Source organism: Musca vetustissima, unplaced genomic scaffold (genome assembly GCF_032173495.1).
Source record: "Musca vetustissima isolate MV318-11 ecotype Yass unplaced genomic scaffold, APGP_CSIRO_Mvet_v1 utg8966, whole genome shotgun sequence".
Lineage (NCBI taxonomy): Eukaryota > Metazoa > Arthropoda > Insecta > Diptera > Muscidae > Musca > Musca vetustissima.
In genome coordinates, this window is record NW_026888903.1 from 89,915 (window position 1) to 108,655 (window position 18,741).

The 18,741-nt window shown below is 34.4% G+C and overlaps 4 protein-coding genes across 4 annotated transcripts; 1 reads left to right on the top strand and 3 right to left on the bottom strand.

Annotated features, from left to right (window-relative positions):
- Positions 1-716: 716 nt before the first annotated feature.
- Positions 717-3,980, bottom strand: LOC133336690 (pyruvate dehydrogenase E1 component subunit alpha, mitochondrial-like). The gene is made up of 5 exons (XM_061544970.1): positions 3,870-3,980; positions 3,573-3,644; positions 1,722-1,911; positions 1,457-1,659; positions 717-1,395 (listed from the first exon to the last, which is right to left on the bottom strand). The coding sequence occupies exons 1-5, from the start codon at positions 3,930-3,932 to the stop codon at positions 718-720; spliced, it is 1,206 nt and encodes a 401-aa protein (XP_061400954.1). The 5' UTR covers positions 3,933-3,980; the 3' UTR covers position 717.
- A 1,721-nt stretch (positions 3,981-5,701) lies between these two features.
- LOC133336698 (DNA-directed RNA polymerase III subunit RPC1) lies at positions 5,702-15,656 on the top strand. The gene is made up of 10 exons (XM_061544979.1): positions 5,702-5,770; positions 5,829-6,602; positions 6,664-7,748; positions 7,811-7,956; positions 12,703-13,120; positions 13,187-13,344; positions 13,403-13,680; positions 13,740-14,267; positions 14,335-14,842; positions 15,461-15,656. The coding sequence occupies exons 1-10, from the start codon at positions 5,727-5,729 to the stop codon at positions 15,653-15,655; spliced, it is 4,134 nt and encodes a 1,377-aa protein (XP_061400963.1). The 5' UTR covers positions 5,702-5,726; the 3' UTR covers position 15,656.
- On the bottom strand, positions 9,712-10,588 carry LOC133336697 (brachyurin). The gene is made up of 2 exons (XM_061544978.1): positions 10,495-10,588; positions 9,712-10,439 (listed from the first exon to the last, which is right to left on the bottom strand). The coding sequence occupies exons 1-2, from the start codon at positions 10,586-10,588 to the stop codon at positions 9,712-9,714; spliced, it is 822 nt and encodes a 273-aa protein (XP_061400962.1).
- A 434-nt stretch (positions 15,657-16,090) lies between the features above and the next one.
- LOC133336692 (E3 ubiquitin-protein ligase RMND5A) lies at positions 16,091-17,565 on the bottom strand. The gene is made up of 3 exons (XM_061544972.1): positions 17,307-17,565; positions 16,457-17,238; positions 16,091-16,364 (listed from the first exon to the last, which is right to left on the bottom strand). The coding sequence occupies exons 1-3, from the start codon at positions 17,563-17,565 to the stop codon at positions 16,092-16,094; spliced, it is 1,314 nt and encodes a 437-aa protein (XP_061400956.1). The 3' UTR covers position 16,091.
- Between the last annotated feature and the right edge of the window lie 1,176 nt (positions 17,566-18,741).

The following is an 18,741-nucleotide window of genomic DNA, read 5'->3' on the forward strand; positions in this document are numbered from 1 at the left end:
TACGAAGCTTGATAAAATTTTAAGAAATCTCGGTTATTTGAACAGCTATTAATACATAAAAGGTATCGATATTTAGCTTAGATTCACCTCTTTAAAAAATGTACCAAATATTTAAAAATTAAACGATTATTTCTAAAGATATGGCCTCCAGAATATGATTACCCAAAAAATGCCCAAAAAGGTGGAAATTCAGACATTTTTTTAATTCTTAAAATAAATTTCAAATTATTTCCCAAAATATTCAATTCTATCGAATTTTATAAAATTAAAAAAAATGCATCTCCCAATTATGGAATTTACTAATATGGTCTTTATTTTTTTTTTGTTAATAATATCTTTGTAACAATATTCAATAATGTTTTGGTTTTTGTTTTCTTGTTCTTCTTCTCTCTATATTCGTAGCAGAATTCGTGACTACGTTTTCTTGTTTACATGTTAGCTTTTTTGTCTTAAAATTGAAATAAAAAAAATGGATGAGTTCTAGTTTTCGTTTATCGTGTTTTTTGTTTAACAAAATTGAGATAAATGTTTCGTTTTTTTGAAAAAAACAACAACTAAAAAAATAAAAATTAAAGCCAATTAATTTGTTGTTATATCTATGCAAAGCAAAAATTAAATTAACAACAAAGTTTAAGCCAATAAATGGGGGGTTTTGGGGGAGGTAGTTTTATTTTCTCCCACAAGGCGGCAGTTTTTTCAAAACCGATTTTTTTCTCATTAATGATTGACACCCTTATTCTGTTGAACATGTTTGATATTGTATTCGACACAGTTACGGATTTTCGGTTCCAAACACTGTGAATAGACATCGGTCCACAAACCGCTCAATGGCAATTCAGCATCGGCCTTGGCCTGAGCAGTGGCAGCATCAACTTCCTTGCGTACCTTGGTATCGATGGCCTTAATTTCATCGGCCGTCAACAGACCCAATTCAATGCACAGCTCTTTGAATGAGGTAATGGGATCACGCTTCTGACGCACCTCTTGAATTTCTTCGCGAGTACGATAACTGGTACCGGGGTCAGACATAGAATGGCCGGAATAACGATAAGTATTGGTTTCCAAGACAATGGGACCGTGTTTGTTGACATAATCGATGGAGAATTCCGTGGCACTGCGTACGGCCAAAACATCCATACCATCGACCCAAATGCCGGGTAGAACATCACCACGTGTGTAATAGTCGGTGTTGCAGGAGGCACGTTCAGCACTGGTACCCATGCCATAGTTGTTGTTTTCACACACAAAGATCACGGGCAGTTTCCACAAATAGGCCATGTTGTAGGCCTCGAAGACCTGGCCCTGATTGGCAGCACCATCACCATACAAGGCCAAGCACATGCCACCGTTGCCCTTGTATTTACAGGCAAATGCAACACCGGCACCCAGGGGAACCTTTAAAAAAAAACAAATTCTTAAAAATAAAAACCAAACAAAAATCCCATCTCTCTCCTACCTGAGCCCCCACAATACCATTACCACCATAGAAATTTGGTGAATACATGTGCATCGAACCACCCTTGCCCTTGGCACAACCACTTTGACGACCCGTCAATTCAGCCAAAACACCCAATGGTGGTACACCCATCAAATAGGTCCAACCATGGACACGATACGCAGAGATAATGTTATCCACATCACGCATGGCAGCCTTCATGCCTGGAAAAGAGATATTGAAATGATCTTTTTATAATCTTAAAAAATATGAAATTTAAACTCACCAACAGCACAAGCCTCCTGACCCGAATACAAATGACAGAAACCACGAATGATTTTCTCTTTGTACAAATTACCGGCAGAGGTTTCCAAACGGCGTATAGTTTGCATTTGTGTATAGTATTTGAGAGCCTCATCTTTGGTTAGTTTGACAGTGGTTTCGGGTCCCTTGTCGAGACGGTGTAATTTGAAAGGCTAGAATTTAAATAAATAAAAAATAAATAACAATAAAATAGACCAAAAAAATATATATTGAAAATGGCTCATATCGACCCACATTTGGCAAAATGCCTAATACAAACGCTCTCTCTCTACCGTTTTATCATATCTAATTTTGTTAGATAAATTTTCCAAACTGCTTCTTAATAATTTTCTAAAATTTCTAAAAAAAATTCTAAAATTTTTAAAAAAAAAAATATCTAAAATATCTTTAAAAAAATTTCTAAAAATTTTTTAGATAAATTTCAAAAAAATTTTAGATAAATTTCTAAATTTTTTTAGATAAATTTCTAAAATTCTTTTAGATAAATATCTACAATTTTTTAGATAAATGTCTAATTTTTTTAAATAGATTTCTAAAAATTTTTTAGATATATTCCAAAATTTGTAAACAAAATTTTAAAATTTTTTAGATAAATTTCTAAAATTTTTATATAAATTTCTAAAATAAAAATATCTACAACTTTTTAAATAAATTTCTATTTTTTTAATTAGATTTCTAAAAATTTTTCAGATATGTTTCAATTTTTTTAGATATATTTCTAAAATTGTTTAGTTAAGTTTCTAAAATTTGTTAGACAAATTTCTAAAATTTTTATCGATAAAAATGTACAACTTTTTAGATAAATTTCCAATTTTTTTTAATAGATTTAAATTTTTTTATATATATTTCAAAATTTTTGTTTAGATAAATTTCAGAAATTTTAAGATAATTTTTTAAAATTTTTTAGACCGATTTCTAAAATTTTGTTGGATAAATTTCTAATATTTTTTTGGTTAGATTATTGAAAATTTTTGGATAAATTTTTCAAAATTTTTAATTTAATTGTTCAAAATTTATAGATAAATTATTTGTTTTTTTTTTTTTTGAGATAAATTTTCTGGAAATTTTATCTCATCTAGAATTTTTGAAATAACATAAACAAAATTGTGGTAAAAATTATTCAAATTTTTAATCAATCTCTTTTCAAAATTTCAGATCAAAATAATAGATTTTTTTTTTTTTGAGTTGTCCTCTCCCTAACCTGGGATAATATTAACATTTTCAATTCCATACCATTGAAATAACCATTTCAATACCTCCTGATTAAATACTACAAAAAAAAAACTAAACTGATTAAAATTTTATAATACACCAAACAGGAGATAACAAATACAAAAACAAATTTGTTCGCAACATACAACTGCGACGGCAAAACCCCCTGCAAATAGGAGATAACAGGCAGACAGACTGTCACTAGGTTAGTGAGTGAACATATCTAAAGATTCAAAAAAAAAATTATTTGGAAATATGGCTTCCTTTTTTTGTTCTGCTTACAGCAGCAAAACGCATGATTGATGACGTCTGTGGCAACAAAAACAACAACAATTGTTACGATATGTTAATAAACATAAAAAACATTCACGGAGAATTTGCCTCAATGGGGGTTCTAGCGTATAGCAATGACCTTGAACCAAAACAATAACACCACTATTAATTTTATTTTTTTTTTTCTCAGCTAAAGAAATTTCACTTTCCCCCAAAAAATGTCCTTACATTATAGCACACAACATTTTACATACAAATTAAAAACTAAAAGAAAAACAAAATGAAAAAATTAAAACAAGTTATGTAACTTTTTTTTGCAAATTCTTACCCGTTGCACTTGCACTGTTGCCTCGGTAGCATAGTTATTGGATTTTTGTGTTCCGGTTACGGCAGCTGAACTCTGGAATAAACCGAAAAATGATGATGAATAAAAGCGTCCTCTTAGCTGGCTAATATTACAAGACAATAACAACAAATTATGGCGGTGGGCACTGGATACTACAACTCTTGGCCAAGTAGCCCCCCTTGAGGTTGATGGTAGTGGCGGTGACACACAAACATGCAATTGTCTGCTTTGCGATTTTTTTGGCAATATAAGGCTGCTGCTGCTTTGTGGATAACCTACTTTTTGTAATTGTTGGAGTACTTTGGGTGCTGCGGCACCAGCTCGTGTTACTTGACGCAACATATTTTCACTTAATTCAATTAATTTCACGAGTTTAGGCGTTTTGAAGAGTTTTCGGAGAGGGAAATCCGCAAGGAAAATATGAATGCTGCTCGGAAAATTGAGTCGCGTAACAACGACGGCCCAAAGTGTTGTGAATGAACACACACAAATTACTTGTGTTCATTCACAATGGCAACAGGGTTGTATAAGATTAACGAGCCAATTGCGATGTGATTGGCAACGCCGTCAAATTGTTGTGTTGTTATTCTACAGTGAGTGGCAGAGCATTTTGTTAAATACAGATACATGATATAAAATGCTTGCATAAAATAGCTTAATCTTTGGTTTTTTGAGGGCCATTTAAACAGATCATATGTCAAATGAAAGCTGAAATGTTCTTCCTCTAAATATATAATTTTTTATTAAAAAACTACATTTACATTGCTAAGTTATAGCAGCCACAATATGACCACAAATGAGCATAATATGTGTAGAATTTAAAGATTAAATCATGTTACATGAATACAAAGTTAGGATACATTAAAGTGAATAAGCAGAATTTCAGAATTGCTATTTGAACGCTGTAGGTGTTGTTTCTTCTGTCAGACATATGAAATAAATATACGCAACATGTTGTTATGTTTTGTTGACATTTTTTTCAAGATAAAACTAAAACCGCGAAAAAAAGAATGAAACGGCATAATTTATTTTTAAAATGGTTATTAAAGTATAATTCAAAATGTCCTAATGACGACAATATTCTTCAGTCAATTTCACTATGGGTATCTGAATAAAATAAATCTGTACTAATATAATATTGGGTGTTAATTTTTTTATGTTTTCTGTGTAAACTCTTAAAAGTCCATCAAAATTTCCTACAAAACTTTATTTTATTGGGTTGATACCGATGGAGATAATATTCCTTATGAAATTTCACTATGGATCTCTGAACAAATCTGTAGCTATTATGTATGTCAGCAAAATGGCTGTTTTTATCAAATAAATATAAATTTTAAATAGATTAAAAATATTTTTATGTTACATTTAACCGGGAACATTTTTTCCTTTGCATATATGTCAAATAAAATGTGCGTAAAAAGTTCTAATGTATATGCCGTTTTATGTGGAAAATTTTTTCCGAAATGTGCCAAGATTTTTTAAATACTTCATTTTATGGGTTAAACGAGGAAGATAATGTTCTAAATTCCAATAGAGTTTAAAAAAATAATCGAAATTTATAGAATTATTTAATGGTTTTCCACAACACATTAATAATGTTAAATGATGCTATCAATTCACTTGTGAATGCTACTTTGAAACTGCCAAAGAAAGAAAAAGCATTTAAAGAGTTCTCTAATCTCTGTGAATGGTAGGATAAGAAGAAGCATTATTTTGTATACCAAATACATTTTGTTAACACATTTTTTACACTACACATTTGCTTTAATTTCATTTTTTTATTAAATACTTTTTTTACTTTTCAAACAAAAAACGTTCCATGTACGTCATAATTTAAGTAACCCCCAAAGCAATTACATCAGCTGATGGGCATTCCTCCATGACTCTTCATTCTAAACAAAACAATATCGGACATTATGTATCACCCTCATTCGTAAACAAATGGGGTATTGTGCCATTTTCCTATCAGTTTGTTTTTTATCATCCATTCCCCTCATTTCTCTTTGTACGTTGTGTGTGGAACGCTTTTCATTTTGGTCGGTTCATTCAGCAACAAAACACGCTTTTTGTAAATTGTTATATTTCCAATGGAATTTTTATGAAATTTTTGCAAATTTTAAATAAAATCTTGTAAAAATGCCTAAGGAACAGTTCCGCGAAGCGGATCTGATCAAGAAAATGTAAGTATTTGGGATTTATTATGTTTTCTTTATAAATTTTTATTTTGGTGACTTGCAGATCACATGTGCAGTTCAGCATTAGCAGCCCCGAAGAGATTCAACAGGAATCCCATTTGCGAATTGTCTCGAAAAATCTATATCAGGCCCAGAGGCAACCGGTTCCCTATGGTGTGCTGGATCGACGTATGGGTGTCAGCAGTAAAGATGCCACCTGTGACACCTGCGGTCAGGGCCTAAACGAATGTATTGGTCATTTTGGTTATTTGGATTTGGCATTGCCGGTATTTCATATTGGCCATTTTCGTTCTACGATTAATATTCTGCAAATGATTTGTAAATCCTGTTCGCATGTTATGCTCAAGGAGACGGAAAAGAAAATCTATGAGAAAAAGCTATTAAATCCAAATTTTAGTTATTTGGCCAAGAAGGCACTGCATGGTCAAATATTGACTAAGGCAAAGAAGTCAACAAAATGTCCCAATTGTGATGCAGTGAATGGGGGTGTCAAAAAGGGACCGGGATTGTTGAAAATTCTACATGATCCCTATAAGGGTAAGAAACAGGATCCGTTGATGAGCAAAGATTTGGATGATTTAATGCAGGCAACGGATAATAATCGTGAACTAAATCAAATGTTGGGTAATTATAATCACATGGAGGAATTGAATCCCTTGACGGTATTGGAGTTGTTCAAGAGTATACCCAAAAGGGATATTCCCTTACTGGGCATGACCAGTGAGGGGGCAAATCCGGCAAATTTAATTGTTACCAGGGTGTTTGTGCCACCGGTGTGTATTAGACCCTCTGTGGTTTCGGAGGTTAAGGCGGGAACGTAAGTATGTTTGGGGTTTGAGATTTTTGTTGTAATTTAAAATTTGTTTTTGTATTTTTAGAACCGAAGATGATCTGACCATGAAACAAAGTGAAATTCTGCTCATCAACGATGTAATACAAAAACACATGACCGGTGGTGGTAAAATTGAATTGATACAAGAAGATTGGGATTTCCTCCAGTTGCATGTGGCCTTGTATTTCCACAGTGAAATTTCCGGCATTCCCTTAAATATGGCTCCCAAGAAAACCACGAGGGGTTTGGTGCAACGTCTCAAAGGCAAACAGGGTCGATTCCGTGGCAATCTTTCCGGTAAACGTGTTGATTTCTCGGGCCGTACTGTCATCTCTCCAGATCCAAATTTGATGATACATCAAGTGGGGGTACCCGAAAGAGTCGCCAAGATTCTTACCTACCCAGAGCGAGTTAATCCGGCAAATATACAAAAAATGAAAGAGCTTGTCAAAAATGGTCCCAATATCCATCCGGGCGCCAATTATGTACAACAGAGAGGATCAACATTTAAAAAATACCTTGCCTATGGTAATCGTGACAAGGTTGCCCATGATCTGAAATGTGGTGATATTGTAGAACGCCATCTCTGTGATGGTGATATTGTCCTCTTCAATCGTCAACCTTCGCTACACAAAATGTCGATTATGTGTCATCAGGCCAAGGTACAACCACAGCGGACATTCCGTTTTAATGAATGCGCCTGTACGCCATATAATGCAGATTTCGATGGTGATGAAATGAATTTACATTTACCCCAAACCGAAGAGGCTCGGGCAGAGGCTTTGATTCTAATGGGCAATAAATCGAATTTGGTTACGCCCAAAAATGGAGAGATTTTAATTGCGGCCACCCAAGATTTTATAACGGGAGGATATTTGCTGACGCAGAAAGATGAATTTCTGACCAAGGAACAGGCAATGCAATTGGTGGCATGTTTCTTGGCCGGACCCGATGCCAATATGCAAATTGATATGCCACCCCCAGCCATTATGAAGCCGCGAAGACTTTGGACGGGGAAACAGATTTTCAGTTTACTTCTCAAACCCAACAAACAATGTCCGGTTAATGTTAATCTCATAACCAAGGGTAGGAATTATACCAGCAATTATGATTTGTGTGCCAAGGATTCATGTGAGTACCGAGAACCAAGCTATATTTGAAATTCATAAAAAAATGTTTAAATATTTTTCCAGGGGTCATCATACGCAATTCGGAATTGTTGTGTGGTTCCATGGATAAAAGTACCATGGGTTCGGGTACTAAAAATTGTGTTTTCTATGTCATACTCAGAGACTTTGGTGAAACATTTGCTACCAAATGCATGTGGCGTCTGGCCAGGGTAAGTACATAATTTAAATATTTAGCATATGACAAAGGCAAATCAATCGATAGTAGGCAAACCAACTAAATAAATATTTACATTTGACTGTGAGAATATTAAATAATAACCACAATATGGAGATTATCTAAGGGAGATATTTTGTTTGCGTCATTTAATATCCATTCATTGTGATTAGCATACTAGTTATACTCTGTGGAAATTCACAAACTATCTCAGATCTTTTTTTCCTCTAGGGGAAAGATAAAATATTCTTCCTTATTAAAGTTTATTTTTTTATCAAAATTTTACGTTTTTTTCATTAAGAATTTCTTGTACCTATTGTTTTATTGATAATACGTAAATAATAACAAAGCCCGTCATGTCAATTGCAAAATTAAAATCTGATTAGCTGTTTTTGTTCCTATTATTGTTTGGTATTATCTAATCTGTATAAGAGAGGGGGATTTGTTCTGAACATGTTTTCGGAATATACAGGGAATTACCTGCTCGAAAATTCCATTCCGGACACCTGTTTCCAAATAAATATTATATCTACAGGTTTCTTGTGGCCGAAGACCCATTGTGAAATTTTATGCAGAATATTGTTTCTTTTGATAGCAACTTGCTAACATGAAAAATTATGGGAAAAATTAACACATTTCGGAAAATTTTACCCACATAACCTCAAAAAGTATATAATCAATTTAAAATTCGATTTTTTCCACATAAATATTGTATGTACAGGTTTCTTGCGGTCGAAGACCCACAGTGAAATTTGACATAGAATATTTTTTCCATTGACATCATCTAGCTAAAATGAAATATTGTGGAAAATTTTGACACATTTTGGAAAATATATCCACCTACCTCAAAAAATTTATAATCAATTTAAAATTCCATTTTTTCCAAATAAATATTATATATACAGGTTTCTTGTGGTTGATGACCCTTAATGAAATTTGATTTAGAACATTTTTTCCATTCACACCATATTCCCATGATGAATCTTTGTGGGAGATTTTCGGTACATAACCTAAACAAATATATTTATTTTTTTTAATCTTAATTAAAAAATTGAAATTTCATAGCCAAATATTATATCTACAAACTTCTGTTGTTCAGTGACCCCTAGTGAAATTTAATGGATTATATTTCCTCCTAGTAGGATAGTATATATCCTCTTTCAAAGTCCCGCTGTGAGAGATTTTGGTACATAACCTAAAAATATTTTTTTACCAATTTAGAATTTGATTTTTTTTATTTACCAACTTCTGTTGTTTTGGGACTCGTAGTGAAATTTCATAAAGAATAACTTCTCCATTTACAACATGCTCCTAAATCGTACCATTGTGGGTGATTTGGTACATAACCTAAAAATATATTTTTTAATTTTATCTAAATTTAAAAATGTAAATTTATTGTACAAATATTATATTTACAAAGTTCTGTTGTTCAGTGACCCATAGTGAAATTTTATGTAAAATCTAATTTCCCTTGACATCGTAGCTAAAAAGGGACATTTTGTTGTAAATTTTCATGAAGAATGGATTTAACCTCAAAATACGAACTTAACCTTAATTTTTTTATATCTATAAATTCGATATTGCAGTGTAGACTACGTTCCCTCCATAATGGAAGAAATCTATAAATTCGATAGTATCCTTATTGTAGGGTAGACTTCTTTCCCTCCATAATGGAAAAGGATAGGCTTCACACAAACAATATTAAAATATTTCTTTTTTTCAATTTTTTATTTTATTTTAAATTTGTTTTCTAATATTGTGTTAATCCCGTTACTTTGTATATGAATGGCAGAAAATATGATAACCTAGCATATGCCGATGGCAATCCCTCCGTACACTGATCCATGGGTACAAATGAATTTATACCAATTTGTACGTAGTTATAATCAGGATTACGTGTAACCAATGCACCACCAGAATCACCATTACAAATTGACATATTTGCAATATCAAAGCCCTTGGCACATAATGTCGATTCTATCACCAAACCGGGTTCATAGACACCACTACATTCACTGTTATTAATAATTTGCACCTGGGCCCATAGCAAAACATCCGATGCATCCATATATTCATCATTCTGAAGACCAAAACCGGAAATTGCCGCAACGGTACCGGTTAAATTTTCCGATACCATGGCTTGAGGCATTAGGGTAATGGGAGCAATATAACGGGAAAATGTCAATGGTTGGGGTAATTCAATTAGGCACACATCATTGTTGTAATTTGTTGGATTGTACTGGGGATGTATTGTGAATTCGGTGGCGGTCATATTCAGAGCGGTATCATTGTACAGGTCAATGGTGCCGAAAACAAGCAACAATGATTCATGGCCATAACAACAATGACCGGCTGTTAGAACCCAAGAATCGGATATAATAGAGCCGCCACACAATAGATCATCAAACTCATCTTGTTTGATAATTACCTGCCAGGGGAATTGACCGGGATCGGCCTGATAACCAGAGACAATGCGACCCTAAAAATTATTTTTTTAAGTTTAATTTGTTTTTTAATTTTTTATTTTTTCTCTTAGCCCCTCTTACCTTGGGAATAGTACCCGCATAAGCTGCTTGTAATCCCACTGCTAAACATATTGCCAGCAATGCCAATGTAATCCTAGTCATGATCTCTTTATTTGGCTATTAGACTGAGTATCTTGCGCAAAGAACGTTGTGGCCCAGCTAAAGCTTCTATGAAGACTATAGAAACAGTGCCTATATTTTTTAGCCCAAAGCATGCCTGCCAGCCAGCATGTCTGTCTCTCACTCTCACAATATTGACCGTTGTCGATTTTTTCAAACTGATATATTATTTGTGTGCTCAAGTGTTAAAGATAAGAAAAGCGACTTTCCACAGATATAAAATAATTTGCAAAAGATTTTTTTTCAAAAGAAAATTAAAATACCTATGATAAGCTCTAATTTTTTTTCTCTCTCTCTCAAGACAATTACAATTCATCAGAAGTTCCAGTACATTGCTGATATGACGTTTTGTTAGGGAAACACCATTATCTGGCGTCTGTTGTAAAGAAAGTTATTAACACAACTTGATATAAAACGTATTAATTGGGCTATATGTCGAACCTCACAACCACCTACCTACCCACCCTCTGCAATATGAAATCTTATCTTTCTTGTCACAGTATTTTTCGACGTTTTCAATTACCCGTTTTATGATTATTTCTTGGGAAAAAAGATTTCATTGCCATAAGTAGCGAAAGCACTTTATAATTGTTTGTCAATACGATATTGTTGGGCTACGCAAGGGTGCCATAAAAACAAAAAAAAATAAATCTTTTGAAATCTTGGAATTGCTAATTTGTAAATGGAAAATTATAAAAGGTTATTTTGATACATTTTATAGCCATATGGACCACAAAATGTCATTTTTGAGGCATGGTACCAATGAAAAAAATATTCTCCATAAAATTGCACTATAGGTCATCGACCACAAAAAATCTATAAATGTTGTAAAAATCCCTAAAAATAGGCATTACAAATTGACCAATAAACTATTTTTAGGTTATTTTGAAGTATTTTCACTTTTTGCCAAAATCTCCCTCCCCCCTATATAGCCATGAAAAATCGTTTCTAAAAGGGTCACACAATTTTTTTTTGAGGTTATTTTGCAACATTTTCTGTTTCATTATAGAGGTATGGTGCCAATTAAAAAAAATATTCTCCATCACCACTATGGGTCATTGAGCACAAAAAATCTTTAGATTATATAAAAATCCCTAAAAACCCCAATTCCAAAATTACCAATAAACTATTTATAGGTTATTTTGAAGTATTTTCGCTTTTTGCCAAAATCTCTCTTAATACTTCATTTTAAAGGAATAGTATTAAAGAGAAAATTATTCTTTATCAAATTTCAGTGTAGGTCACGGATCAAAAGAAATCTGTAACTGTATGCTGTATCAAGAATTTTCAGGTTCCAAATTGATTATACAAATATTTTTAGGTTATGTGGATGCATTTTTGGATTGATGACCAAAACTCGTTCCAACTTCATTTTAGAAACATGATGTCAATGGAGAATGTATTCTTTATCAAATTCTACCATAGGTCACCGACCAACGCAAATCGATAGCTATGACATACAACCAGAAAAAAATCCATTGCAAATTTTGTTATAAAATATTTTTTGGTTATTTTTGGCATTTTTGGAATTCTGCCAAAATCTTGACCAACACTACCACATAGAGGGATGTTACCAATGAGTGATATATTCCTTAATAAATTTCACTATGGGTCACCGAACAAAAAAAAATTTTAGCTAAACTATATAACCTCGGAATGACTATTCCAAAAGTGGTCTTATAAATATTTTGAGGTTATTTTCCACATTATTCTAAATATGCCCATATCTCCTGAAATAATTCAATTAAGAAATCTGACATCAAGGACGGAAATATTCTCTATTGAATATTACGCTAAGTCACCGAACAAATGAAATCGGTAGCTATAGCATTTACCCTAAAAAGCCGATTCCAAATTGGACTTAAAAAAATTATGGTATGGTTTTTTGACACAATTCCCGAATTCTGACCATATCTCATACAATCATCCATTTTAGAGGCTTGACATAAAAGAGATAAATATTCTCCATAAAATTCCACTAGGGGTCACAGAACAAAAGAAATCGGTATCTGTACTCTATAAGCTTCAAAATTCTATTTCAATTTGATAAAAAATAATAATTTTATCGTTATGTTCCCTTTTCCCCTCTTTTCCAGATTGCTTCATATTTCATACAAAATCGTGGTTTTTCATTCGGCATCAGCGATGTTACGCCAAGTGCCCGACTTTTAGAAGAGAAACTACGCCTGCTGGAAAAGGGTTATGCCAAATGTGATGAATATATTTTGGAAATGAAAAAGGGTACACTGCAATGTCAACCGGGTTGTACCCCGGAACAAACACTCGAAGCAGTTATGTTGCGGGAGTTGTCCAGTATTCGTGAACAGGCAGCCAAGGCCTGTTTCCGTGAACTTCATCCAACAAATAGTGCCTTGATTATGGCCCTGTCCGGCTCCAAAGGTTCCAATATTAATATTTCACAAATGATTGCCTGTGTCGGCCAGCAGGCCATTAATGGTAAACGAGTGCCGAATGGTTTTGAAAATCGTGCTCTGCCACATTTTGAAAAGTTCTGTGAGTTCGGAAAAATAATTTTGAATATTTTTTCGATTTTTTATTGATTTTTTTATTAATTTCCAGCTGCCATACCCGCCGCCAGAGGTTTTGTACAAAATAGTTTCTATTCGGGATTAACACCCACAGAGTTTTTCTTCCACACCATGGCCGGCAGAGAAGGTTTGGTAGATACGGCTGTAAAAACTGCCGAAACGGGTTATCTGCAAAGACGTTTGGTCAAGGTAGGTGGACTTTGTTATACGAAAAAGTATTTTTTAATGGCTTTTTGTTTTCCTTTAGTGCCTGGAAGATCTGGTGGTCCACTATGATGGTTCGGTACGCAATGCAATTGGTGAAATTGTTGAACTGATCTATGGTGGTGATGGTTTGGATCCTGTTTTCATGGAGGTCAAAAATAAACCCGTGGACATGGTACGCCAATTAAATCACTTGAGGGCCTGTTGCCCCTATCGCAATGAGGAGCCCATAGCGGCTGAGAAAATTATGGAAACCACAAAAAATATTTTACAAGAAGAGGAATTCACCATGAGCCGTAAAGATTTTCAAAATGAAATTATGTAAGTTAAAAAAATACAAATTTAAAAAAATAATAATTTTTCTTTTTGTTCCCCTTTAGCTCCTTTATCGGAAAGGTAGCGGAAAAAATTGCCAAGGTCCAAGAGAAATATAAAGATCATCCGCAACTAGGTCATGAAGTGGAGCGATTGACCGAAGGTCAAATACGCACCTTTATGCGTTGGGTCAATGATAAATATAATCGCGCTGTGACCGAACCCGGCACTGCTGTTGGAGCTGTGGCCGCCCAAAGTATTGGTGAACCTGGCACCCAAATGACATTGAAAACTTTCCATTTTGCTGGTGTTGCCTCCATGAACATTACCCAAGGTGTACCACGTATTGTGGAAATTATCAATGCCACCAAGACCATATCAACCCCGATTATTACCGCCGAAATTGTCAATAACACCAGTATGGAATTTGCCCGCAAGGTTAAGTCACGCATTGAAAAGACAACCCTGGGAGAGATTTCTTCCTACATTGAAGAGGTCTACAAGCTGGATGATTGTTATTTGGTTATTAATTTGGATTTGAATCGTATCAAGGTGTTGGGTTTGGAAATCAATGCGGAGACCATTCGATATTCGTAAGTCAAAAAATATTATTTTTTATTTGTTAACAATTTCTAAATTTTTTAAAATTTCTCTTTTAAGGATTTGTACCTCAAAACTGCGCATCAAACCAGCCTTGGTGGATATAATGGGTTCCTCAATTATCATAGTACGCATTGATAGTTCCAAACATGGTGCCGCCCTGAATGCTGAACTCCAACGTCTATCGTCAGCCATACAAAATGTTGTGGTAGCTGGTCTACCACACATTTCCCGAGCTGTCATAGCCATTGATGATTCCAGACAACCGGCCACCTACAAACTGTGCATCGAAGGTGCTGGCTTGCGCGATGTTATGGCCACTTATGGTGTTGTGGGTACCAAAACTAAATCAAATAATATTTGGGAAGTCTATAATACGCTGGGTATTGAGGCGGCACGCACCACAATTATGACTGAAATTACCGATGTTATGGAAGGTCACGGCATGAGTGTTGATCATCGTCACATAATGTTGTTGGCCAGTCAGATGACATCACGCGGTGAAGTGTTGGGTATTACACGTCACGGTTTGGCGAAAATGCGTGAAAGTGTTTTCAATTTGGCATCGGTAAGTTTGAAAATTGGTTCGAAAATATTTTTAGGTTATTTCTGGAAAATCTTGCCCACTTAGAGGGGTGATACCAATTATATATCCCTTATGAAATTTAACTATGGGTCACCGAGCACAAAAAATCTGTAGCTATACGATATATCGATGAAAATGGAATTTCCAAATTGTTTATACACATATTTTTAGGTTATGTTAATAGCATTTTTGGATTGATGGCCAAAACTCCTCCCAACTTCATTTTAGAGACATGATGTTGATGGAGAATATATTCCTTATCAAATTGTACTATAGGTCACCGACCAACCCAAACCGGTAGCTACGGCATATAACTAGAAAAAATCCCATTGCAAATATGTTATATATATTTTTTTTTTTATTTCTGGAAATCATGACAAAATCATGACCAACAGTGCCAATTAGGGCAATGATATCAATCAGTGATATATTCCTTATCAAATTTAACTATGGGTTACCGAACACAACAAATCTGTAGTTATACGATATATTAATCAAAATTGTATTTTTAAATTAGTTGTACAAAAATGTTTAAGTTAAGTTGATGAAAAAAATCAATTAAAAAATTATTTAATTAAAACTTATTTTTTTCGTTTTCAGTTCGAAAAAACCTCCGATCATTTATTCGATGCTGCCTATTTTGGTCAAACCGATGCTGTAGATGGTGTTTCGGAACGTATCATTTTGGGAATGCCGGCCTCCATTGGTACGGGTCTTTTCAAATTGGTACACAATCATCAAGACACAGAATTACCCGAAATTCAGCCACCCATATTTTCATCGGCGGCAGCGTGATACTGGTAGTGAGTCCATCTTTTTGTTGAAACAAAATTACAAATTCCCGTTTTTTTTTTAATAAAAAAAAAATAAAAAATGCACCACATGCAGTTTTTTGATTATTTTCTTTAAATATATTTTTTGTGAGGGGAAGGGGAAGACTACCCTCCTCTTTAAGAAAAAAAAAAAAGAAAAATTGGTGTTCCACTTTCTATTTAACACAGATTATTAAACATCACTTCTAATTTTTTAAGCTGCAATTAAAATGGTTTCTTATCCACATTGAATCTACAGCACAAAAACATGGGTTAAAGATACAATAAATTTTTTTGTTTTTGTTTTTTTAATAATAAGGACACTAAGCCTACAGTTACGAATATGAAATATAATGGGAGCGGAGTAACACTCCTCTCTTATTGTTGAACAAAGTATTGAAAGCAAAAAAAAACTCCCTTTAGAAATAAATCCTCACTGCCTCCTCGGCATTTTGTTCAACTGGACAATAGGGACATTTCAATATGTGACCATTACTTAATTTATGTAGGGCATCATTGGAGATGACATGGCCACAGGTTAACTTTTTGGGTGGATTATCTTCTGTGGTCTGTTGCCTTAAAATCGGACAGGCAAATATCGAATGATAACGATACTCGGGATCCAGATCTATTTCAATGGGTAGTTCATCGCGGCCACTCCAGATGTTGAGGACTTGACGGGATTGCATCACCTAAAGTGAAGAACAAATGTGGTATTTTTAGAGTTACAAAATATTTTATTAATAAAAAAATTAAATATTCTCATTTCCCCACTCCCCCTTACCTGTTTAATGTTCAACAATGCCGGCAGAGCTGTACACCCGGCATTTATAACCACCGACAGTGCGGAGTTCTTACTTATACCTAATGTATGGCAGGCATCTTTTAAAAATATATACGAAGCTTCAGTCCACATTTCCGGTGATATCAAATGTTTATAGGGGGAATTTTCAATGCCCGATGGTAGATAAATGAAACAACCCATTAAATTGGGTATTTCCTGTTCGAAACGATCAATGAATTTATGGAAATTATTTCGTGCATAGGCAATTGCCTCATGCTGAGCCGTTATACCCTTGGAGATAATTTGCAAAAATGCCAAACGATGCAGCTTAAATTCCAATGTTGAATTTTTGGCAATCAATTCATTGGAGTAGCGCGATGTCCATTCAAGGGCCAAACTTAAATCATGCTGTTGTATGGCCTTCCAGATGCGAAAGATTTCGGCAAAACCACGTTCCGATTCAAATACTTCACGGGCCATATCATCGGGCATTTTTGATTCTTTAATTAGCAGCTGGGCGACATCATCCATGCCCTGGCGGCAATAATGCTTCGCCATAACTTTATTCAGCAGCATGATATTTTCCTCATCCTGTAGGGCATCTGTACGAGTGGTGGCCGTAAAATCCGAAATGAAATTGCGATCAATTACTTTGCCAACTTTGGAGACGGCACCATGCAGTTCGCGATGTTCACTGGAGAGGCGTTGTAATTTTTCATTGGTTTTTTGTAATGCCTCGGTGATGATTGCAATTTGGCTGTCTGTCAGGCGGGGAGTTGAGGCTAAAAAACAACAACAAAAAGGGATAATAAGTACCTATTTCAATTGAATATCAGTTCCCCCTACTTACGTTCCATTTCAACCAACATTTCCGCCTCATCGGTCATGTGATCATCAGCATCCACCTGGGTGCCAGTGTTAATGGTGCCCGTCATTTCTTGTTCCGCCCGCGCCAATACCTGCAGCAACTCCTCCAGCAATGAAGCAACGTCATTGATTTCGGCTGCTGCATTTTCTCTTATCTCTGAGAATTTATTTATTACCCTATCCAATTCCTTTTCCACAGCCGTAATAGCTTCCAATTCGGCCGCTGCGGTATTGCTTGTCATGGTAGCCCAATATATTTTCCCCCAAAAAACACACACACGCACAATACACTTTGTTGGCAATTCAAGAAAAATTTTCCTTTTTACAACAGCACCAACACTAACGCAACGTCTTGTTTTTTTCCTTTTGTTTTATCTTTGACACTTTTCTTCTATCACCTTGACAATTAGCAAACAATGAATTGCATTATCGAAATATAGGCCAATGACTTTTAAGCCCGCTGCAATCCGGATCAGCTAAAATATATTTTCCGAGTATATATTTTCCCGAAATTGTTTTCTTTCTTTCCTTCTGTGTAAGGTGTATCAAAACACTAATGAGAAGAAGAAAAAAACAACAATGATAGATGCTTAGGCGAATCTCAACAACAAAGCAACTTCTGACAAACAATGATACAAGGTATATTTAATAAGGTAGCCGCATCAGCCCAGCTGTTGGACAAATAAATGTCAAAAATGTTGTTGTAATGTTGAACCAAAAAATTAAAAAAACAAAATTATAAATGAAAATCTCCGAATTTCGAAGAGCTTTTTTGACAATACTTTTATTAACATTTTCTACGAGAATTTTGTAAAAAAATCTTGTCAATCTGTTTGTTTTGGCAAAATATTTTTGACATATCAAAATACAACAACCGATGTTTGTTGTAGAAATTCGCCGATGCGGCTACCTTGTATATCTACCTTGCAATGATATGTCAAACTTTGTAAACAAACCTTTGACGTTTCAAAATTCTGTCTTTCTGTAAATAAAAACACCAATGAGAACAGTTAGCGTGGTTTTATATATGTCGGGATCGGGATCGGTGTTGAGAGTTTCTCTCTCTCTCAGTGGTAAATTGTGAATTGTGTTGGAAAACATTACCACAGGTAGGAACAAAAAAGTACGAAAAGGTACCTAAAATTCTACTTCAAATGATAATAAATTATAATTATGGAGAAATATTGGCCAATATTTATACCAGTTAGTTGCATAAATAACATATGATATAATTTAAGCGTAAATGTATTCACGAATAATAAAAAATAAATTTTTGTTTTGGTACGTTTATGTCAATTCGTACCTTTTGTGAAGCGCAACTCTAATTACTCTCTCAAGAGAGAGAAACTCTCAACACCGATCCCGATCCCGACAAATATAAAACCACGCTTAGGAGAGGACATGGACAAAAAGAGATG